The 25,423-nt window shown below is 39.6% G+C and overlaps 1 protein-coding gene across 1 annotated transcript in view; it reads right to left on the bottom strand.

The window, feature by feature from the left end:
• The window catches only part of LRIG1 (leucine rich repeats and immunoglobulin like domains 1), a 153,789-nt gene that overhangs the window by 80,858 nt on the left and 47,508 nt on the right, over window positions 1–25,423 (bottom strand). The window contains exons 2-3 of the mRNA XM_088134367.1: window positions 9,214–9,285; window positions 736–810 (exon numbers count right to left, since the gene is read on the bottom strand). Coding sequence (XP_087990493.1) covers window positions 736–810; window positions 9,214–9,285 — 147 coding nt within the window. The remainder of the gene's footprint in view (window positions 1–735; window positions 811–9,213; window positions 9,286–25,423) is intronic.

The following is a 25,423-nucleotide window of genomic DNA, read 5'->3' as shown; positions in this document are numbered from 1 at the left end:
GTGGGTGGCGCTTTATATTTTCTAATATAAAAAAGAGACATTTTACTTCAAGCAGAGACCTAACCAGCAGGTCAGTCTTTCCCTCAGATTTCTGGAAGTTCTTGTTACTCTCAAAGGCTGGGTCTCTCTGACATAGCCTTGACTTTAACAAATTCTGACTATGGTAAGGAGCTGAATTTATTTTAAGTTCCCTTATTCTTATCTATTCTTTGTCATGCTTAATTTTAATTTTTGGAGCTTAGCAGGGAATTCTTGTTAAAACGTAGTTTTCAGTGTTGCTGGAGTTTTTAAAGATAGAATTTAATCAAGCCAACCCAGAAACATATCCTTCAGGACCCCAGGGACTGTACATTTAATGACATTCGACTGAGTCCTGTAGATCTGTAACTGAGTCCTATAGACCTAGAACTTCTACTGAGTCCTCAGACTTATAACTGGTCACCTTCACTGTCTCTCTCTTTCAGGTAGCACCATTAGATTTTACTAATGTGATGACCACGTTTTATATTCCAAGGCACTTTTAGAGGAAGAGATCACAAAAGGCTTCATTTTTCCCTTTAAGTACTTTGCAGGTGAGAACAGCAGAGCTCTTTAACTGGAACTTGAACTTTTAGCAAGCTGCAGATTGACAGAAATAATTGAATGCATCAAAGCTAAAATAAGAAACAGGCAATACCTTGCACAGATTCTTCAAAATAAAAATATACTCATAGGAATGCTAATACTAAGACTTACAGGAACAAGGAAGTTATGTGGGCTGAAGCTGCTCCCAGGGATGGAATGGTTGTCAGTTCATTGTTATTCAGTCGCCTGGAGGAAACAATGACAACAACAACAACAAAACAATTATTCAAAAGTGAAGCGGCAACCTTCCCCCCCCCCCCCCAAATCTTGAGTTGCTTTTTTGTTGCTCATGAACTGCCATGATTATTAACCTAGAAGCCCAGTTGCATCTACAAATGTGTCAGGGCTTCCTATAATTCTGTGACTTTCCAACCAAGCCATTGCCAAGAACACTTGTAACAGAAACCCAGCTGCACATTCCATGCCTACTTTAGTTATTGCTAACACATATTTATGGAACAGCAACAAGTGCCAGATCCCTCCAAGGCTGGGCAAACTCCAGATCACGAGGCAGATGCAGCTCCTGGAGAGTTCCAAGTACAGCTCCTGATCCAAATTCTTGTACATGGTTTCTTTTTTTATATGTATTTTAATGGATGACTTGGGGAGAAGAAGTTGCTCTATTAGCATCTCCTTGTCATACTGAATTACCAGGCAAGGCTACATCCACAGCCAAGATCAGGTACAGTGGTGACCGTAACCAGAGTGGCTCCTGAAAGAGTGCTGCACCACTACCTATACCACAGATGCATCATGATCCATCCAGAGCCACCCTGCTGTGCAGCAGGATATAGTCTCCTGCCTCAGACACCAGCAGGGGGCAGAAGGGTAATGAAAGAAGGACCTGGTGCTGAATGGGTCCTGGGTTAAGTGGTGAGAGATCTTGGTTCTCCCAACCCCTTCTCTCCTCACCGTAATCTGAGGCAGCTATGCTGTTCCCCATCAGCAATCTAGCTTGGCACTGTCCATATCAGCAGAAGGCAGACGGAGGGAACAGCATGAAGCATTTCTTTGCATACAGGATTCAGGTTGCTGCAGGTATTACACAGAATGCCTTTGCTCTGTAATTAGCATCCTGTTCCATCTGTCTCTTCTCTCATCTCTATTCACAATCTCTACTGACTCAGATATAGGACATTTTACACCCCATGGCAACTATTCTGTTCTAAATGGATCCATTAGCCTCATGAATCTGGAACTCTTAGTGTATGTGGAGAGAGGCAGTTTGGTGTAGTGGTTAAGGCACCAGGCTAGAAACTGGGAGGCTGTAAGTTCTAATCTGCCTTAGGCACAAAGCTAGCTGGGTGACCTTGGGCCAGTCCCTTTCTCTCAGCCCTAGGAAGAAGGCAATGGCAAAACACTTCTGAAATCTTATCAAGAAAACTTCAGGGACTTGTCCAAGCAGTCACCAGAAGTCAACACTGACTCAAAGATTTTTTTTAAAAAAAATTGCATGTGGAAGCAACTATAGGTAGTCCTCACTTAATGACCACAATTGGGACTGGAAAATAGGTCGCTAAGCGATGAAGTTGTTAGGCAAATCATCATATGACCAGATTCAATTTTATGCACTTTTTGTGGCAGTTGTTAAGCAAATCACATAGTAATTAAGTGAATCATGTGGTCATCATCATATAAACTTAATTAATTAATTAATTAATTAAGTGGATCACGCAGTTCCCCATTGATTTTGCTTGTTGGAAGCTGGCTGGGAAGGTCACAAATGGTGATCACATGACCCCGGGATGCTGCAACCTTCATAAGTGTGAGCTGGTTGCCAAGCACCTGGATTGCAATCACATGACTGTGGAGGTGCTGCAACGGCCATAACTTTGGGTACCAATCATAAGTCACTTTTTAGCGCTGTCATAACTTCAAAGGGGTTACTAAACAAATGGTCATTAAGTGAAGACTACCTGTAGTAAATTTTCAGGAGCCCAGCAGGAAGAAGGAATTAAGCAAGGATAGGGATAATTTTTACTTTGTTTTGCTAATCAAAGCATGTAAAATAGTTGAAAAGGTATACAATGTGTAAAAGAAATAACTATATCAAAAGTCTGCTTATATCCTAGTCACAACATTTACCTGTTTCAGTTAGGAATTGTTAACAGTCTTTTAGGTACATGCTGGATATAAATGAAATACAAATAAATGTTGATGCATCAACATTGAATCTTTCCTTAAGAGAAATAAAAGATGGACTGTTGCAGTTTCATCTTCCATGGCTGTGATTATCGGATTTGGGAGCTACACTCTTAGTAGCCCAATGTCTGCATTGGGCTACTGAAGGAAAGTTGCTCCCTTCAGGATTTAGAAACCTGTGGTTCCTATGTTGAATTAGTCAATTAAGTACCATTAAAACAGGTGCTTGCCTGGTTGCTTGAAAACTAATTTCCTGGCCTCCTTGCCTAGCTTCAACCTTTCCAAAGAAGCAGTTAGAAAAAAAGAAAAAAAGTTTTATCAGGGCAAAAAACTGTAAAGTTACTGCCTGAGAACTCATGTTTCTCTAACTCTAGAAGAGATATGTATCTCTTCTAGATCTTGTTTATGTATCCTTTGCCTTACCAAACAGCAAAGATTAAAAGTTGTTTGTTCTTTATTTTAGATGTATGATTCACTATATCTGTAAAATGCAGAGATGGGAGAAGGCAAGTTGCAAAATAAAATTAAGGTCCAATTGTTACAGCAAATTCCTTTACATCAAAATATTTTCTGTATTTGTTAACATTATTCTTAAAAGGAAAGTGAGGCAAATGGCTATAATTGTTATAAATTATATCTGATAACCAACAAAATATAATCTACAGCTTATATCAATAATTTTTCCCAGACCAGTGTCCTTCAGATAAACCAGGACTAGAAATTCCAAAATGCCCAATCTTTGTACTGGCTAGAATCTCTGGGTGTAATGATCCAACATATCTGCAAACCAGCCTGAGTGTCTCTTTCTTTCATCATGGTGGTTATTAAATAACCACTATTTAATAATAAATAAATAAACCTCCATTTAATAATAAATAACTATCAAATCTGATGAATGCTGAGTTGAAGAAGTTCTACATAGCAATAGCACACATACTAAATTATCCAGTATAATTCATACCAAGAGCAATCAATTACCAGCATAAACCGTTTTCTACAAAAAATACATGTGGGCATTTTGGTTTCATTCAACCTTCCAGAAACCAAGAGGATGATTACTGAACTGATTCTGATGATGATATATCTATGGAAAGCTGTGCTGTGGAGATACTTGGCAAACATCCTGGTGTTCTCCAGAAGTTAGGGTTCACAAATTCTGCTTGGAACTCAAAAGCGACATGGCCTTTATGGATACATATACAAAAGGATACCGGTGACCACAACTGGGACTGGAATCTCAGTCGTTGAGTGAAGTGGTTGTTAAGCAAGATGCCCACATAACTGCTTCACTCAACATCACAATCTGGGCACTCCCTGTTGTGATCGTTAAGTGATCTCCCAGGTCATTAAGCAGATGGAGTTAAAGAGCTATCTGCTGAAGGATTTCAGCTCAGCGTGGAGCTGAAATCCTCCCAGCAGGCAGCTCTTTGAGAGCGTAAGGACTGCCTGCTGGATGGTTTCAGCTCCGCGTACAGCTGAAATCCTCCTGGCAGGCAGCCCTTTCACTCTTAAACATTCCTAACGCCCGCCTAGGGGTTTGCCTTCCCCTCCATGGATGGAGGGGAAATCCTTCCTGAGGCTGAAGGAACGGAGCTCAAATCTTCAGGATTTGCGCTCCATTTCTTCCCAACACAAAGGGGTTTCCTGGGAAGCCAGCAAAGAAGATTGCAAATGGTGATCACATGATTGCAGGGCACTTGGCAACCAGTTGTAAATGCAAGCCAATTGCCAAGCACTGAAATGTGGCCATGTGACTGTGGGGGGGGTACCACGTTTTATGATGGCCAGAAGTGCTTTACGGGCCATAAAGCACCCTTTCCAAGGCCATCGTAACTTTGAACTGTCGTTAAACAAAAGGTCGTTAAGCGAGGACTACCTGTACATACATGGGCAATGTAAACAGGGATCGTTTTTACAGAAGAGTTCTAGATGAACATTGGAACATATATAGGGTTTGCAACGATGACAAATGGCTTCATTCATGAAATTTTTCCTAGTGCCTGCTGTGCAAACAGGAAAGACTTCAGATACATTCAATAACAGAAGCTCCTAGCTAGGGTATTGAGTGGCAGGCAACGTAGTATAACCTGGCAGAGCAAGTTAGAGCTGGCAATCTGAACAGTAAATTATTGGTTTTTAGTTTATTTCGATGTTATATGTTGGCCTATTGTTGGGTAAGGTGCTTTGGCATGTGGTCAGGAGCTTTTCTTAAAAAAACAGCAAAGGTAATACAGGCTGAACCACTCTGAAACAACTACTACTGAAAGCTCACTTTCGAACGCTTTCATCCTGATACTCCATGTGGCAAGAGGGGGAGGGGGAGTGCCACTCAGTATAAAATATTTACAACCTAGTTGCCAGGCTAATGTCATGTTGAAATGGATCTTGCTCAAAAATAGCACAGTTCTCTTGAGGACTCACTGAAAGGCACTTAGATCTTTCTCTCTTTTTAAGGCAAAACAGTAAAAAAAAAAGTAGTTTGGGAAAGGAACTTTATGCAATTTTGCAACAATAATGATTAAAGCAAGAACAGGTTTTCTGAACTATGGAATTAAATGTTGTGCTCGAGTGTAACATTGTACTCAAGCAGCACTATGATGCCAGGAGGAATAGTTCAACAACTTCTAGACAGCCACAAATTCTCATTCCATGTGGTGTTCAAGGAGCCAAAGCCATGCCTTGATAAATAAAAGCTGCATGAATTTTTAGCTTTTTAGCTTAGAAAAACAAATAGCTAGAAAGGCAAATGTCATTAAATTAAGGATGGTATGAAAAGAGTGGAGAGGGGCATATTCAGATAAGAAGCAAATTTCACACCACAACACACAGTAGTCCAACTGGCTGTGATCCACAATGCTAACTGCTGGGTAGGTTGGGGTTCTGTACTCATGGCTTTCTTGTGGCCTTCCAGAAACATTTATTTTATTTTAGATACTAATCAAATGGATTAATCGACTGTATAACCCACCCCAATCCTAAGTAGACTCTTGACAGCTACCAAACAACATCTGGTTAGCCACTGTGGGAACAGCATGCTAGACTACTCAGGGACTTTGGTTTGATTCCCAATAGTTCTGCCACTCTTATCTATCCCATGGTGAGCTCCCCTGCCTCCCATGCACCACATCACCATTCATGTAAAAAGTATCAATTCCGCATTTAGGGGTATCCACAGAGTATAGTTTTAAAAGTCAAGATGGCAGTGACAATGGTGCGAGTGAAGCTCTGCCCAACACACATAAAAAACCCATTGTGGCTACCATCTTGGGTTTTGGTTTGTTTGTTTGTTTGACCATACTCTGCAGACACTTCTGTCCTCATTATACCCTACAGGAGATAGCAGTTGTCTCCATTCTTCATTGTGAAGCTGCAACAGCAAAATCACTTCACAAGAAATAGATTGTTTCATTGATACGTGAATGTAATAGTACAGTAGTTAAGAGTATGCAGTTACAAATAGGAAATACCCAATTCATCTCAGCTAAATAATGAACTGTCCAGATGGATTTCAGTAAGGCACTGAATTTCTGTATTTACTATCCTAAAACTGGCTGGATGCAACCTTCATTGAAATTGTGTATGTTAAAGAAGCACTATAAATCATTGCATAAAATACATCATATAAATGACAAACTATTGATACTATGTGGTAACCAAGCTCGGCAGATGATCTCATTTGTTACATATGGCACTGTAATGTTGTATCTCCTCAACAAATTGCAGAATGACAACCTCTTACCAGTATTAAAAAAAAATCTACAATGAACTTGGCCCAAAAACAACTGAAGACCAATTCTGTCCTTTAGGTTTCACTAGTTTATAAACAAGATTCATAATGAGACATTTTCTTTCATCAAACTTAATCAATCCTTGGGACTCAAGTGAGCTTGTGGTACCGGGAATGGAGTAGATAGGTGGGAATGAATTTAGCATAACCTGTATGTACATCAGGAGAGAGCACCACGCTACCTACTGGTGCAAGACTATTGCTGTGCCCAAAATTAGCACCTGTAGTGCTCCTGCCATATAATAAAAATACATTTTTTTAAAAAAAAAAGGTGCCAAAATATCCTGAAATCCCAGGTCTCAGCAACCTCGTGAGATTTCGGAATGAGATCAATGAAATCTCACAAAACATTTCGACCATTATTTCTTTCTTTTCATCTACTGGTCTATATCAACAACAGGACAGAGGATGGTGAGTCCTGACTAAAAAAAATAAAGGCTTTGAACTAATTGTTTATTTGCCAGCTTTCTCAACAGATTCATGGATTTTATTTGATCGCTTTAAAAAAAAAAAAAAGTAGTCAAATGTTTTATCAGTGAAGTTTTCTCATTTCTTTTTTACTGTTTTAAATAGTTAATTGCATAGTAATATACAGTATAATATATCATAGTATACTTTATTATACTGTATAGTATTATACTCTTATAGTGTATATGCCTTTACAGTAAGACATATGTTTTCAGAACAGAACATGTCTTGTTTTAAAGTAAATCTCCAAAACAATTGACATCTCTGAGGATTAATATTAAGGTAAATAATTTATCTGTATTTGTTCCTGTTATAACTGTCAATGGCTAAGCAAACATTACAATAGACCCTTCTTCCTATACTAAAAATTCTGTAACCGAACCCTCTGAGGCTCTCTCTCAAAATTAACAAGTATTTTGAAGCATCTTTTTCAGCATTTGCATTCACACTAAAAACTTTACTACTTGCAGGATAGCAGCAAGTGCAAGGAATAATGTGGAATGTGGACAGAGTTTATTTTTATGCCCTACTACTTACTTTAAAGATACTGTATCTGTGATTTGGTTGTGTTTCTGTTTCTGTTTCTTTTTTGTTTTGTTTTGTTTTAATTGGATATTTGCTTGAACACAGGGATTTAATAAGGCCCGTGCTGCTAAACCTTCTTCCTGCCATTCCTCCTTTCTCAGCCTTCTGTCATCAAGACAATGCTTTGATATGTGCCAAGCACACACTGCTTTCGCAAGATAGTTGAAATAAACAAGATTCAGAGAGTTTCTGAAGTGCAATCATGAAAGTAGTTTATACACAGATTAGGTTGTTGCCTTTCTATGTAGAAACAGTGCTTTCTACTCACGTTGTACTAGGAGAATGTCCTTCTTTATGACAGGTTTACAATGGGACACCTTTTGTATTCCAAACATTTCAAATTCAACTGTGCGTAGGTACAGAACATCTTTGTCACTTTGCCTGGTAAACTGATGCTTTGTGATTTGGCATACTCACCAAGGTAGACATTTAATTCATTTTTATGTGTTCTTCTAATTTCTCCCCACTGCTCTAATCGAATAGTCCAGTTCAGGACCTTTTGTGAATGTGGGTGAGAACCTTCATGACAGGTCTTATGAGGCCATCTATGACATGTTCCCAAAATGTGACCCTGCTCTCAAAGGATGTGGGGAAACTACCAGCAGGATAGAATGAGAAAAAATGCTCCTTGGCAGACCACTCCTTCCTAAAGGAAGTTAAGTATTAAGATAAATATATGATTTTCTTTTCAAATTAAGCTATTTTTAAAACCACAGGGACACAAATCTTTTAAAAATCATAATTATCACAACTATTCTGTCTACATTATTAAATTCAAAACTTCCATGAGGCCCTTTCCCCACTTCCACCTAACCATGGCACAGTTATGTTATGGGAACATCTTTCTTCTGCTACATCCCCTGTCCTCATAATTAAACTAATATTTTCTCCTTTATTTTGACATTGTCCATGGACTACCTCAAGGTGCGTAAAATCTGTTAGTCACCCATTACACTTTGGAAAGAAGACTGGTGACTACAGGAACTTGAAATGGGGGCAACAGAGGAGGAGATAGGGGATTGGGAAAGTAATGGGGCAGCCAGTTTCATGCCAGGATAGTTTTCTGCTGACTCAAGGATGGATAGCACTTCAAACCAGCATTGGAAGAGACGCTTTGTCTCCTGAGCTAGGGAGGAGAGGGTGGGAGGGGGAAAAGGTAATTATTCCGTAGTACTCAACACTATACCTTTTCTTCTTGAGAGAGCCAGAAAAGATTAGCATTAGATGTCACAGCAGAGTCTACTTCCTATTGGAGGAAAGTAGATCCATGGGGCTTGGTGTGATTACCTGGCTATCCTTGGGATTATGAAATACAGAAGCAGAGAGAGGAAGAGAGGAACAGACAACACCAATGATTTCCAATAAACACATTGCAGTTTAATTGAGACATTGTGTTCTACTAATTGACTGTTAATTTTTTGAAAAGCACACAGGTACCATATGAAAGAAAAACAAAAGCTCAGATTTAATCTGCTGATGCAAGCTAGAAGAACAATGGAGTCACGTCCTAGGAAACTGTATACATTTCCCTATTGCTATCCCAGCCAGAATGGAAGTGAAGACAGAGAGAGGCCAAGATGAAAGTCCTTTAGAGAGAAAATACTTACACTTCCCGTAGGTTTGGCAGCTTTGTGAAGGCAGAAGGATCAATCTCGGTCAGTTTGTTGTGGCTCAGGTTTCTGTTTTAAAAAGAGACAGTAGTATCAGCAAAAGACAGTTTCTACACTCAGCAAAAACTGGCAATCCTAATTATTCTGGAGTTGCACTGGATGATAATAAAAATAAGAGCAAAGGCAAAAAGAAGGAAACACATGTTTACCAGATCGATCCCCCCGAAAGATGCTCCAGCTGTGAACCTTATCAAGTGCCTCATGGAATGAAAGAATACAGAGCGCTTCTGAAGCATTAACAACATGACAGCCTAAAGTGTTTTCTAAATTAGTTCAAAAGGTTCATAGAGCTCAGAATTCTGTTTCTAGAAGTGACAAGTGGCCTATTTCTAGGCAATTCAGAGAACAGAATAAAAGCAATGGAGGAGGAGGAAGAGGAGGAATTGTTGTTGTTCTATGAAGATGTTAATGCGGAGATTGGTCCAAATGGAACAAGACATCCCCTTTAAGTACCCCAAATTAGTACAGCGACCTGGGCCAAGATATTCTCAGTGAGCCACGTTATCATCTGTTCCAAGCAGTTAATATCCTAGCATACACATTTGATAATAAATGCACCATTTTCAACTACAGCCTCACAACACCATAATGTAATCTAGATAATTAGAATAGTGTAATAATGGCCCATATTATTTTTAAATCCCCTTCCTAATAGCATTTCAGCAGAGAATTTTCCTATGTCACTTATCCTGAGATATCTACCACAATTCAAGATTACTTTCCTGCCCTTAACAGCCACTGCTGGTTCAAGGACATCAATGCAAGCTAATGAGTTTTGCCGTAATATGCCTTAGTTTATGCTTACCTCTACTGATCTTCTTGTTATTTTCTCAAAAGAACTCTAAAAAGATTGCTTGGTAAGGGAAAATATCCTACTGCAGAAAACATGGTGTTTAGCAATTCTGGATGAAATCCACTGTTCATGAGTAGATTTCCATTGGGACAATGGACCTCTTTCTTGCTTTCACAATTTTCAGGACCTTCTAGAGTAGATATTATGCGTGTGGGAGCAGTTGCAAAGGTGAGAGAGAATTTGTCCTCTGCCTCATCAGCAAAAAAATTTAGATGAAGTAGCTTCCATTAGTGGATGCATACCATCATATTTCACCTTCCAAATGCTTCCCACCATTTATGTAAGACAAACCTGCCGTTTCTGCACCCTACAAACTTTTTCTTAAAATTGGCATTTTATTGGCTAATATTTTCCAATCCCACTTTTAACAACATGAATTTTAGCAAGGCTGCATATTTTTGTTGGATTTGGATTCGATCTTCTAACAAACATACATACAAATGTATATCATCTATGATTCTGTGACCTTTCTATTATGTCAACAAATTCTCTCTCTTGCTACATTCTTGACAGTATCTTCCTTCATGTACAAATATCTGACATTTTATGCAATTAAGACTAATGAAAAGGATGCCTTTTCCACCAGAGGATAAAGCTACACAGACAGCATTAAATTAGTGCCCTGATTAACCTTAATAACAGCAAGAGCATCTCACCGGAATGCGGAAACTAACTAAAGTTTTGCAAAAGCTTTAAAACAAAAATTATTAGATAAAAGCCCTGTTAAGGCATTCAGCTGAGCATATGGCAGTTATAATGGAACCTTTTCAACCTTTTCTCTCCCTGACCCCCTTCAGCTGGGATCTGTGCTCCACAGTACCCCAGATGCTACAAAGATGAGTCCTCATTAACTATATGGAAATTAGGAAGAGGAGGAATTATCAACCCACTCCGAAGTCCTCATATATTCAGCTAAATGCTGAACAAGGCTAGAAATGTATTTCAACTGTAAATTTTAAAGAGGCAGGGGTAGATACAAGCACAAGATACATGTTAGACCCCTGAAAGACCCCATCCCCTTTACAAAATTAGCAACACTATTGCTTCTTTGAAAGTTGGCCCCCATCATTAGCCAAGGTTGTGTAGTGGTTGAGGTATAGACTTGCACTGGGGAGACCCAAGTTGTAGTTCATCCTTGGTCTCAGTCACTCTCTCTTCAACTAGCTTCACAGGTTATAATGGGGAAAAATAGGAGGAGAAAATAATATATGTGCTACAATGAGCTATTGAATGAAAGGTGGAATATAAAATTAACAATTTAAAATCTAAATGATCAATGAAGATTATTTCTAAGTAATGTACCCAGGACTGTTGTCCAACAGCACAATTCTATATTGAGGCATTGAGTCAAAGGGGCTTAATTCCTAGTAAATCTAGAATCAAAAGTACAGCCTCAGCTATTGCTTTATCATCATAGTCAGCAAAATGTCAAACCAAGACATCAACTCCATAGGAAGGCTAAAACTACTTTTACTGAGATTGGCTTTTTTATTTGGCTATAGTAAGAGATTCTGGCAAGCCCAATTGTGCTGTATGTCTTCCCCTTCTTAAGCTCATTAGGGAGATATCTGTCTGAGCCGTTTACAAGTATTTTCTACTTGTTTTGGACTCAAAATGCGTTTTTCCCCTCATTGCTTTGGTAACTAATCTCACATATTTCTGTCAAGGTCATCTTCTACATCTTCTACTCTCTACAGTACAAAAATTAATACCTTAGGTTATTTTCCCCCTTTCAGCTACCTTGGTTAGCTGTAAAAGAAGTGGTGATCAGAATCTCCAAATAATGGTTTTGAATCCCACCAAACAGATTACTATACTCTTGACTCCATTATGTTTACTTCCAACTTTTATCACTTCTGCAAAAGTCTTACTTTTCAGTCTTTTGTGGGACCAAGAAAACAACAAGAACAAGGTTATGGGATAAGCAGCTATGGTATATGTCTTCTGAATCTTATCATGGAATCGTTAAAAATATACTTGCTGGATCAGATCAAAAACTCATCTAGCCCAGTATTCTGTTTCCCCCTGTTGTCTCCTGGCAGGTCCTGAAAACATCAGGATCTCCTCATTCCTTTTCTCTGGCAAACTACAGTGGTACCTCGGGTTATGAACACCTCTGCTAACGAACTTTTCGGGTTGCGACCAGCTCCGGCCACAAAAATTTACCTCGGGTTACGAACCGGATCCGCGGCCATTTTCCGCCGTGACACGTGGTCTGCGGCCATTTTCTGCCCATTCTACGTGGTCCGCGGCCGTTTTTCCACCCAGCCGCGTGGTCCGCGGCCGTTTTTCCACCCAATGCGTGGTCTGTGGACGCCGGAACGGATTAACGGTAATTACATTGAACCTTATGGGGAAATTTGCTTTGGGTTGCAACCAAATCGGGTTGCGACCAGAGTCACGGAATGGATTAAGATCGTAATCCGAGGTACCACTGTATACTCAGAGACTTGATGCCTCTAAAACAGAATGACGTATATTTTGTCTCTACGATGAAAAGGAACTGATACCTTTATCTTTCATGATATTATCAACAGGCTGGTATCTTAGACCAAAGTGAAGATTACCAGGATTTTATATTTTCACTGAATCAGAAGAAGTTACTTAGATTGTTAAATCCAACCCTCTGTTTAATGCAACAATACCAATTAAAGCATGATATACAAGTACTATCTTTATTATTAGGGCTTTGTTAGCTATTCAACTTTATTCATTTTTATGTGTTGGATTTCTATTTCACCTTTTCTTTAGGAGCTCAAGGTGGTATATGCAGCCCACCCTCCTCCATTTTCCCCCCACAATAATTATCCTGTAAATTAAGCTGGACTGAGAGAGAATTATGGGCCCAAAGTACCCTTGTAAGTCCTGCATCTGAGAGTGGATTTGAACATGAGTCTTCTTGGATGAGTAAGGAAACAAGCACCTCTTAATTACATTCTCAAGTCTCTTACTATGTTGCCTTTCAAAAAAAAAGAAGAAGAACATACATCATATTAAACAACTTCTAAGTAGCAGCTTCTTCTCACTATGGAAATATATTACTTTGGAGATAGCACTGCTAGATGATTCTGAAAGTGTGCCAGTGCATTTAGAGGGCAAAGAAGGTCAGAAAATGGAAGAAAGAACCACCTGTCAAATTTTCCCCTTGCTGTTTTCAAAGGCCCGTTTTTTTCTGTCTGGGATAGAAATCAACATGGATTCAAAGAGGTTTATATTGAATAAAAAACAGCAAATTGCAGCTTAAAAATTCTAAGGTACTTCTAAAACTGAAACAATATCTCCCAATCAAGGAGAGATTAAACAAAAACACAATTTGTCTGGTGAATCCCTTGCTCAAAACAACCAAACCAGAAAGACAGGTCTGAGCTGGTCTGCATCATGAAGAGAAAGTAACATGGACTTTATTTTCCAAAAAGGAATGCACATGGGAATCCAAAATTAGACACATTTGTGTAAAAATAGCAGATGTATTTTTAATGTTGTCATTAAAATTTTCATCCAGCTCTTTAGTGCCTTTAGAAAACAAATAAGGAATATATAGTATGTGCCTGTTCAGTTTACAAGGGAGAGGCCTATGCTTTAACAACTGATTTCTTTCTTGTTGTTTGTGATGTATATTGATAGTGCAATCTGTATAGGATCTAAGGATACAGTGGGGCAAAAAAGTATTTAGTCAGCCACCAATTGTGCAAGTTCTCCCACTTAAAAAGATGAGAGAGGCCTGTAATTTTCATCATAGGTATACCTCAACTATGAGAGACAAAATGGGGGAAAAAATCCAGAAAATCACATTGTCTGATTTTTAAAGAATTTATTTGCAAATCATGGTGGAAAATAAGTATTTGGTCAATATCAAAAGTTCATCTCAATACTTTGTTATATATCCTTTGTTGGCAATGACAGAGGTCAAACGTTTTCTGTAAGTCTTCACAAGGTTTTCACACACTGTTGCTGGTATTTTGGCCCATTCCTCCATGCAGATCTCCTCTAGAGCAGTGATGTTTTGGGGCTGTCGCTGGGCAACACGGGCTTTCAACTCCCTCCAAAGGTTTTCCATGGGGTTGAGATCTGGAGACTGGCTAGGCCACTCCAGGACCTTGAAATGCTTCTTACGAAGCCACTCCTTCGTTGCCCAGGCAGTGTGTTTGGGATCATTGTCTTGCTGAAAGACCCAGCCACGTTTCATCTTCAATGCCCTTGCTGATGGAAGGAGGTGTTCACTCAAAATCTCACGATACATGGCCCCATTCATTCTTTCCTTTACACGGATCAGTCGTCCTGGTCCCTTTGCAGAAAAACAGCCCCAAAGCATGATGTTTCCACCCCCATGCTTCACAGTAGGTATGGTGTCCTTTGGATGCAACTCAGCATTCTCTCTCCTCCAAACATGACAAGTTGAGTTTAGACCAAAACGTTCTACTTTGGTTTCATCTGACCATATGACATTCTCCCAATCCTCTTCTGGATCATCCAAATGCTCTCTAGCAAACTTCAGACGGGCCCGGACATGTACTGGCTTAAGCAGGGGGACACGTCTGGCACTGCAGGATTTGAGTCCCTGGCGGCATAGTGTGTTACTGATGGTAGCCTTTGTTACTTTGGTCCCAGCTTTCTGCAGGTCATTCACTAGGTCCCCCCGTGTGGTTCTGGGATTTTTGCTCACCGTTCTTGTGATCATTTTGACCCCATGGGGTGAGATCTTGCGTGGAGACCCAGATCAAGGGAGATTATCAGTGGTCTTGTATGTCTTTCATTTTCTAATTATTGCTCCCACAGTTGATTTCTTCACACCAAGCTGCTTACCTATTGCAGATTCAGTCTTCCCAGCCTGGTGCAGGTCTACAATTTTGTTTCTGGTGTCCTTCAACAGCTCTTTGCTCTTGGCCATAGTGGAGTTTGGAGTGTGACTGTTTGATGTTGTGGACAGGTGTCTTTTATACTGATAATAAGGTCAAACAGGTGCCATTACTACAGGTAACGAGTGGAAGACAGAGGTGCCTCTTAAAGAAGTAGTTACAGGTCTGTGAGAGCCAGACATCTTGCTTGTTTGTAGGTGACCAAATACTTATTTTCCACCATTATTTGCAAATAAATTCTTTAAAAATCAGACAATGTGATTTTCTGGATTTTTCCCCCCATTTTGTCTCTCATAGTTGAGGTATACCTATGATGAAAATTACAGGCCTCTCTCATCTTTTTAAGTGGGAGAACTTGCACAATTGGTGGCTGACTAAATACTTTGTTACCCCACTGTATATTCAACAGCACTAAGAACAGGATAGCTCAATCTGACCCTTTTGCCTGAATTTCAAATACTGAAATTCTGAATCCCGCCAGAATTATGTTGTTGTGCTCATACACAGTATATAGAAGGTCCCAAGTTCAACCTCTGGGCTAGAAATTGCTCTGTAAAAGTCTAGAAAATGACTGCCAATCAGTACTGAAAACAGCTTATTGGTATAAAATACCAATAAAATAGTGATATGTTTTGTTTCAAAACATTCTGAATTCAAAACAGCCTGTTTCTAGTGCAAAATTCTTGTGTCCAGGCTTGCGGCTCCAAGTGTGTGAAAGGACACATACACACACACTCCTGACTGTATTAGCACAGTTGACTGTCATCTCTTCCTTGGCTACTATACATTTTAATGTTTGTATTTATTATATTGTTCACCACCCAGAGTCACCTGTTGAGATCGGCAGCTATACAAATCGATTAAATAAATAATAAAACAGTTGCTCCCTGCACAGCATACATTGTTTCAAGCACAGGACAAGGTATTTAAATCATTTTAGAAGCATATGCCCGAAACAGCCCATTTTGTCCTTAGAGCAGGCTGTTTCAAATTTAATTTGATTTGAGTTGAAAGGTCTCGCACATGCCTACTAGAACACAGCTTATGTTTGAAATCCATATCCAATAGAAGAGAATATCTGTAGCTCAGGGTTGAACTGTGGAGTCCTTGGTGCCCTCTGAGCTTGGTTGTTTCCTTGCAGACATTTCATTACCCGAGTAGGTAACATCATCAGTGCCAGTGAGTGTGGGGTTTGCTCCCTGTTTATATATAGTAACTTGCCCTGCCAGTGTTGGGGGGGGGGGGGAGGTTTCTCCTCGGTAGTTCCTTGATTAGAGTATTGGTTTCTGCTTGATTGTTTGTCTCCTTGATAGTTCCTTGATTAGGGTATTGTATTGTATTGTATTGTATTGTATTGTATTGTATTATTAGATATATTGTTTTGTTATAAATTCTATTGTTATAAAATCTATAAGTCTATAAAAATCTATAAATCTATAAGTCTATCTATAAAATCTATAAGTCTATATAAATCTATAAATTCTAAATTTGTATTGTTTTCTGCTTGATTGATGATGATGATGATGATGATGATAATAGACTAATTGCAAGCAAGCAACCAAGCTTGGAGAGCACCAAGTACTCCACAAAATCCGTATCATATGTACAGAGACACCTATCTACACAAACCCACATACTATATAGAACAGATATACAGTCAATTTGATTTAGTCCTGTTGTATGAGAAGTAGAGACATCTATCAATCTACAGCATTCTCCACTTTTTATTCAATTTTTTTGAAGGTTTCAGGTTAGCTTACCTGTTCCTGCATTTTCAGCACACAATTCTTTGGCTCCCTCTGCTAACAAGGCAGGTGAGGCACAACTAAGGGGAAGAGGGCCAAGTCCAGGAGTATCTGTTGGGGCCGAAGGCTGACAAAGTGTTTCATTAAACACTTTGTCAGCCTTTGTCCTAACCCAGCTTTTCATCATTTCCCACACAAAAGGAACCAGGAGCCTTGAGCAATCAAAATTTCACAAGAGGAATCTCTCTGGCTAATCCGCCAAAAAATAGCTGCCTCGCCTGCAGCTTCCTGAATAGGCACCCCACCCGAATCCAAGACATCTTTGCAGATCCTTTAGCAGAGGAGAGTATGGTGCACACATGGCTGGACTTCAATAGGGAACTGAAAGCCTCTGAACTGCTGCTGAAGGGACAGCACAGAGCAAAAAATCAACAAGGACCCCTTCCTGGACAAACAAAACCAGCAGCTTTTTGACAGCCGGCCTCTGCATTTCAACCCATTACATCAGTTCGCAGATGGAAAGAGGGTTTTTGTGATCCTCCTTTCTCTGCTGCCTCGCAGAAGAGATTCTGGAACAGGAAGCTGCATGATCCAGGATCAATTTCCACACATGTATTTTCAGAAACAAGCACATCGTTATCAAAAACAGAGGGCAGAATGGGATCTCTGCAGAACATTTCTTGCAGGATTCAACACAGATCTAGAATCCTGCTGACAAGGAACAGTGGGCCTAAAGGATTACACATTCAAACTTAATTCTGTATGAAATTTATACTTTGACGTCACTGGATAAAAAGGGAAAGGCCACATCAGATTAGATATTTAATATATTTTGGCCTTACCCCCGACAGAATCTTGCATAAAGTCTTCAAACAAAAAAAACAGCAAGACTGGTCAATATCCATCCTTTTCTCTCTCTCAGAATTTGTGGTTTATAGCATTTCTGCAAGCAAGCCCAGTGATTCTTAAATACTAATCTTATAATAAATGAATACAAAATTAGTCTGCCAAATTAATTAATACATTTTAATTTGGTAGTTAAGAAATATATAGCATATGAAAAAGCTAAATAATATTATGCTTGTAATATTGCCATCCTAAATTGTAATTAGCCTTGATAGAATATTTTTTTCTTTCTTTTCTCTAGTCTCAATATTCTAACTTATTTAAATAATAGAATGTTAATGATTTTTAAACACATCATACAAACATCAATGTATGGAAGCAACACAATGTACTAAGATTTATAACAATATAATAAAAAGGAAAAAAATGTATAGTGCACTCCTTCTCCATTCGTAGGTCAAAACGCTTAGGGCTTTTCAGTTTCAAAAAGATCCCATGTGAGGTTCCCAATATGCATTTGTAGCCATAAGCAATATAGAGAAAATGAACAGATAATATTTTCTTCCTCTCTCACAATGCTAGAACTTGGGTTCACCTTATTTTACTGTTTGATAAGAGATGAAGGGCAAACAGAGGTACTTTGCAGAGCACAGCCACTGGTTGAGATGGCTCTGAAAGGAGATTAGATAAATTCACAGAACTCCATCAACACCTTATTTATCATGACACCTAAATGCCACTTCCAGCTACAGAAGCTGTGTACCAGCTGCTGACGTGGCAACAATCAGGAAGAGCAGTTGCTTCCTTGGTCACTGTTGGAAAAAGGATAACAGACGAGATGAACTTGGCCAAAAGCTTATATTCCTAGACCAGCTCATGCAGTTTGGGTGCTGAATGATCAATTCTAAGATTCAGGTAGTTTGTTCAATGTGATGGTTTCTGGCTCAGCACGCACACATACTGTACAGATTAGGTTTCAGGTTCAGCAAGTTCAGGCAGTGGCAAGCAGAGTGTGCGTAGATGTTGCAGGAAAGTTCCGAACAAATGCGACCTGCCTGCAAACAAGTCCAAAGCAGTGGGCAAAAATATTGTTGGGTCACAGTCCAAGGGTCTAGGCCAGTGTTTGTCAACTTTGGCAACTTTCAGAAGTGTGGGCTTCAACTCCCAGAATTCCCCAGCCAGCAAGGGAGTTGAAATCCACACTTCTGAAAGTTGCCACGGTTGACAAACACTGGACTAGGCACTCATGGGCAGGTTGTCAGCAAGTCCAGGTTGACAGTGAGTGAGTTTTAGGAGACAAGAGCCTCAAGGCTTCAGGCTCATGGAATGCAAATTAGAAAAGCTGTTCCCAACAGATTCTTGCTGGGTAGCAGTGGTTCTGCCAGGTGGGAGCCAATCAAAGTTGGGAACACCTTTGCCAGGTGAGAAGGAGCACAGAGAGCCTTTGCTCTGCTCAGCATAGAGCGTGCCTGATGTAGACAGCATATGGAATGACCTTGGAGGACAGGAAGAAGAGCTGCTACCAAGGCAATGGTCAGATAAGAGGGGCTTGAGACCAGGCTTAGAAAATAACTTGAGAAAACATCTTAGACCAGTCCCTTCCTAGCTCACATGAAGATGAAGAGGGAGGGGGAAGCGCATTCAAATTTGCAAGCTTCTGTTACTATAGCTGTTACAATAAAAGTAGTCCTGACTTATATGGCTTTGGCCTCTTAGTCTGGTCTACATTGTTGGGCAGACACCCAGGGTTCTGGGACACCCAGATGCTTTGTCATCTGCTGCAGGCACAGTTGCTGGGTGACTGTGGGTAGAATCAGCCTCTGGTGCCTGACTAATTGCCACTTCCTGAGGCAGACACTTACCCAGTGCATCCAGAACAGGCCTTGCAGCATCAGAGTCCTCCACATCCAAGCTGGCCATGAGAGTCCTCTTCCCTTTAATAGCCCATTCATTTCCTCTCCCCTTTGCTAGAGAAACAAGAAACGATTGAAGCGGAATCTCTTTAGTCAAGCAATGGATTTTATTATCTCAAGTTATGGTGAGAGCAATCATCTCAGATGGCTTTTCGAAGAATAGACAAATTAAAGATATGAACCTGTCCAGCTAGGATTATGACCATCGGGAAAAGCCATTTGGTCCCATTGTCAGAGGCCCATCTTTATAGCATGCAGAAGAGGGTCTTCAATGGCCTTGTTCTCTTTGTCGTTAAAAGTTCTGTAAAGACACTTCTCTTTCAGCAGGCTTCTAATTATTAAGTTTTAGGACCTGTTTTGTTGTTACTTTTCATCTTTATTTTAACTTTTTTACATCTTGTTTTTGTTTTCTAAATATTGCTAACAGCTTTGAATACCCACTAGAGAAGAAAGGCTAGGTATAAATCAAGTCAATTGGTAGATGAATTATTTGTGGCTATCAGTCATAAAAATAACTATACCCCATCCAGAAACAAAAGAAGCATTTCTCTCTGGACTGGACACCAGTGGCTAGGGGAAAAAAGTGAGACATTATTGCCCCCCACATTCATGTCCACAGTAAAATAAACAGGCTTCGGTCTAATCCAAGAGTGATCCCATTTTAAGGGATCCCATTTTTCCAAGATGGCCTGTTCTAAAATGCTCTTTTGTTCATTAAGAAAATGGGATGAGACAGTTACAAAAGATCCAGAAGCAGCCCTGAAAAGGTAGTTTTGACTATCCATGTTTTTTGGCTAGGATGGGGGGACTTGATAAATATTCAGACTACAAGGAGATACTTGATTTGGATATTTTACCAGCGAACCTTCAAAAGCAATGGAAATCACACAGGGTGGCACAACTCAACCAACTACTTTTCTATTTGTCTTTAAATGGATTCTTGATAATTGGAGGCACAAACAATAAATGTAATCTCCATTCTCCAAGATGTCCCAAACTCCAAGTTATTCATTTTCTCCACAATTCAGCGTATTGGCTTACTAACTAGGACTGATGCTAAAGTGGAGCAAAAATGCTAACAGTATAATGGAAGGTTATGAAAGTAAAGTACTTAAAGATAAAATAGTGTATTTCTTGCTGGCTGCAGCATGCTGTATACGTCAATATATACGATTGTTTTTAAACCACTAAGTAGTCTGGCCTTGCATAGCCTAGAAGAGCTGTGTTGAAGCTAGTGGGACTCCTTGCTGACCAACTTGAACAGATGCACCCTTCTCATAAACTGCTATACCATAGGGCCTAAGAAAGATCTAAGGCTACAGATAATCAAGAAAAAGAAAAGGGGATACAAGTAGTCCTCGCTTAATGACCATTCGTTCAGCAACCGTTCAAAGTTACAATGGCATTGAACAAATGGTGCTAACGCCTGGTCCTCAAAGTTACAACCTTTGGAGTGCCCCTGTGATCATATCATCAAAATTTGGGTGCTTGGCAGCCTGCCCACATTTATGATTGCAGGGTGTGCTTCAACACCCACCCACTTATTTTCCCCCATCTCTGCCATTTTGGCCCCTTGTACTCCGCGGCCCCTGCTGCCCTGCCCTCCGCTGTCCCCAGCTGACCTTTGCCATCTTCTTGCTCCTGCTGATGAAGCACACCCAGGGGGTTTGGGGTGCACGGCAGTGAGGGCAACTGCAGCTTTGTGCCCCACTGCTTGGCTGAGGGCAGCTGCAGCTTGACACTGCGCTGCTGGGCTTGGGGCAGCTGGGGCTTTGTGCCACGCTGTTGGGCTTGGGGCGGCTGTGGCTTCATGGCACGCTGCTGCGCTTGGAGAGGCTTGGGCTTTGCGCCGGAATGCAGTTTCAAAAATGGTTGTTACATAACCATTCAATCTGCTGTCATCATTCCAGAACACATTTTGCCATTGTGAGTATACAAATAAAAGGATTTTGTTGTGGAATTAAAGAAAGGATTCGCAGTCTCCTTGTACTATGCAACTATCATGCCCTGCATTTTTAACAAAGCATCTACACGGAGCTATAAAGTGTTGGGTTAAGAATCAAAATGCAAAGGTTCCGGATTAAGTTAGATTGTAACCCACTTTAATAGGAAGTGATATAACATATATTAAATAGAAAAATAGATGATAAACTCAGTCAAGAATTTCAATGTACTGCTGTTGGAGAAGCTCATATAGTCAGGATATTTATGCATAATAATTCATAATTCTTATTCTTTATGGGAATACAGGATCCTTTGAACCTTAAGATGCTTATCTCTGAGACACTGTGCCATGTCTATAAATCTTCAAGAAGGAAAAAGAAACTCCCACTGTAGCTAGAGAAGTAAACCAGGAGTTGTTATCCAAACGCACCGTTGATCTTGCTGTTCGTCACCGAAGACAAATTCCTTGTGTATATTTTATACTTGGTCATTAAAGTATTTGTATTGCATTGTTAATAAAAAATGCCTACTAGTGCTAATATATGCAAAATATTCTACCAAATCAGAATCAACCATTTCAAGATAAGAAATGCAAGCTTATATTTTAACTGGCAAATGAAAACTACAGAAAATGCAATTGCAAACATAGCCAATTTAATAGACAAAGAAATTTATTTATTCACGGTTGCATTCACATATACAATGAGTATCAAAATCCATTAACGATAACATGAAATGCACAGATTTTATGAATAACTTGATTTATGTTGCACCCAGAAGTGCCTTTCCTTGAGTCCAAAAAAAGATGGAGGCTAGGTCACCTAAACCAAAAGAAAATAATGTAGTGTAACTCTAAGCATGCTCACATCATTTAGATTTTGCAGTCATGCATTTCCTCCATAGTCTCATGAACTGATATATATGTTTTTAATAATTAGAATACATTTTTATTTTGTTCAGAAATAAAATCCCACTGATTTCAGTAGGCCTGTCTCCCAAGTATGCATAACTACACATTCAACTGTAGTCGCTGAAAGGCATTATGAACTGGTTACATTCTTAAGACGTGTGTTTGTGCAGGTGCTGATGGTAGTAGGGGGTGATGTTAACATATGTGCATCCGTCCCAAAAAAGAAAACCTGGTTTCTAAAACATAAGGGATAGATCTGCACAACCCCCTAAGCCAAAAACAAGCATACTACATCTGAGCTTCAGTTATGTGCAAACATACTGAAGCTCAAATGTTAAAATCCTACCCATTTTAAAGGGGAAAAAATCTTACAAAATACATTCAAAGAAGTTTTTAAATCCATACTGAAATTAGTAGTAGTAATGTCTTTGACTTGAAACAACCAATAAGCAGGACTCTTTAAGGAAAAAAAAATAAACCTTTTACTGCAAATATGCGAATGTCCCATATTCAGAATTATTTTAAATCATCAGTGAGTTTTAAACGCTGAGGAGCAAAACATTTATCAAGAAAACAAACAAAAAATACAGGTGTGAATTCCTTGAGGATTATTTTGCTTTGAGCTGATCTTTTAAAGGCAGGCATGCTGAACCAGTTAAGAATTCTCCTTTAATCCTATATGAACATTGTGTGAAAAAATGCTGGTTGAAATTACTGTGCATCTTTGGCATCAATCAGCTACTTCTTGGACACAGAATACCTTAGTTTGGTGCAGTCAAAGACACTAAGATAAATCCCTGATGTTTATGTTCTGCAGACCCAGTTACTGTGGGCTGATGGAGCAGATATCCAGAAGTCATCTATTATGGGAAGAACATATAGCGGCGGATTAGTTGAAGAACTAAACAAGGTGGCCAAGTGTCAAGAACGGTCATAAAATGCGCTGTTTTTATTTTGGAAAGGCTGTTTGTTAAGTTTATGCCAGCGAAAATGCCTGGATTGCCATCATATTACATAGGAGGTGGAGACAGAGAAGAGGGAAGCTGAAACATTTCAGAATTGACAGCACAGATGTTCCAATCTTACTATTCCCAAACCTCAATGTGACGTTGTCTTTGAGAAAGAGAGAGCCAAATGAAGCCATTTGCTTTGTAAACAAACTTCTGCACAACATGCAGTTTAATTGTTACCAACATTTCTCATGTAATTTCTCATTTTGGCAAATCAGAGTAAAAACACTGTCTTCCGTTAGGGCTGTGGAACAATGAGGGCTCACTTTTGCTCCCAGCCAAATGGTTTTCCAGTCATTGAACATAGACGGGTCCTGCCTGCTTCTGTGAAAACGAAACCACAAAACGAATCAAATCAACAGTGCTATTTTGGAGAACAGGCATAGTAATTCCTAAGAATATTTACCCATCTTCCTGGACAGATTTCTCCCTCTGATCGTGTTTAGCAACCAAAGACTTATCTACAAAACTTTCCTAAAGCAAGAACTTGAAAGATTCAATGTTCTGTATATAGGTTCAAATTAGTGACACTTCTCTCAGTGCAGCAGCCACAAAACGACGCCCCACTTATAGTGTCATTTGTACTATCCTGCTCTTTTCTCACCATTCCTGACAATCAGATTCATGTTCATAGGTTCTTCTCTAGATCTCTCCATCTTTGGTGGCAAAGTCAGAAGCTATGACAAAGAAGATTCTTCTTGACTGTGGAACTCCTTTCCACTGAAAATCTGCCTAGGAGCTACAGAGCTTCTTCTCCAAAATGTTGGTGGGTGAATTATGAGTTGGATATAATTTTGGATAGATCTTAATTAGTTTTAAAATTGGGTTTGGTTAGGGTTGTGTTCCATTAGCATAGCTATGACTAGATGGGCTTTTTGGTAAATCTTTTGTCAGCCTGCTAGAATGTCACGCTGAGAAAGGAAAGCGGTATAAAATATTTTAAAGAAATTGTGCTTCAGGGCCCTGACTGGGTGCCAAGGTAAGCAGCCTCCCATTTGTAGTTTCCCTCTTTGTTGTGGTACATGGAGCTACAGTTTGAAGGTTTGTCTAGACAGTGTCTGTGCAGCAGTAGTGCATCTAGTATTACATAGGGGATGGAACTGGAACAAATAAGATCTGGTGCAGGAATTACAGAACGTTAAATCTTGCCAAATTATTTTACCATTTCATTTATTTATTTAAATATGTCTGTTCTACTTTGCCACAAGTTCTCAATGCCCAGCTACAAGTAAAGCAATCATTAAATAAAAACCGGGGTTCGCTGAAAGAAAATAATTCATGTTATTAGAACAAACTGCAACTGCAGCCGTGTTAGGATTTTTTTTTTTTTTTAAATTTCTTGTGTGTGTGCCTTCAAGTCAGTGTTGACTCCTGGCAACTGCCTGGACAAGACCCTGCAGTTTTCTTGGCAAGATTTCAGAAGTGGTTTGCCCTTGTCTTCTTCCTAGGGCTGAGAGAGAGGGACTGCCCAAGGTCACCCAGCTGGATTCGTGCCTAAGGTGAGACTAGAACTCATGGTCTCCCAGTTTCTAGCCTGGTCCCCCTACCATTACACCAAACTGGTACTCTAGGATTAAGAGTCTGTTAAAAGTGAGAGATCCAGAAAATGTGGAAAATAAAAAGGATGCCTGGTACAGAAACAAGCCAACCAGGTTTAAGTCCCCAGAAAGTGTTTTGCCTAAGTATTACTACTGAAAAGCCCTAAGAAGCCAGAGCTCTCCTCCTTGCCAAAAGCTGTAATTGCCGTCACAAGATAATCATATCATGGGATGTGAGGAGAGATTGTCTCAAGACAAAAATAAGTGGTTATGAATGCAAATTAAATGAATAAACATTACAAACAATATCTAAATTATAAAATCAACATTGTAAACCATACCTGCACCAATAAAAACAACTATTTTGGGCATGGCCAACAATTATTTTTGCTCATGGTCACTCATCCCTTGGTCACTTCCTGGTTAGACTACTGCTATACACTCTGCATAGAGCTGCTCTTGAAGACCACCCAGAAGTTACAACTGGTCCAGAATACAACAGTGCACACAGGGTTGTGCACCCCTAGGTTTG

This window comes from Python bivittatus, unplaced genomic scaffold, assembly GCF_059951505.1.
Source record: "Python bivittatus isolate LINGU-HERP-01145 unplaced genomic scaffold, Pbiv_v1 ctg000080_np1212, whole genome shotgun sequence".
NCBI classification, from domain to species: domain Eukaryota; kingdom Metazoa; phylum Chordata; class Lepidosauria; order Squamata; family Pythonidae; genus Python; species Python bivittatus.
Note: the sequence above shows the minus strand (reverse complement) of the source record. Positions and strands in the feature narration are given on the sequence as shown.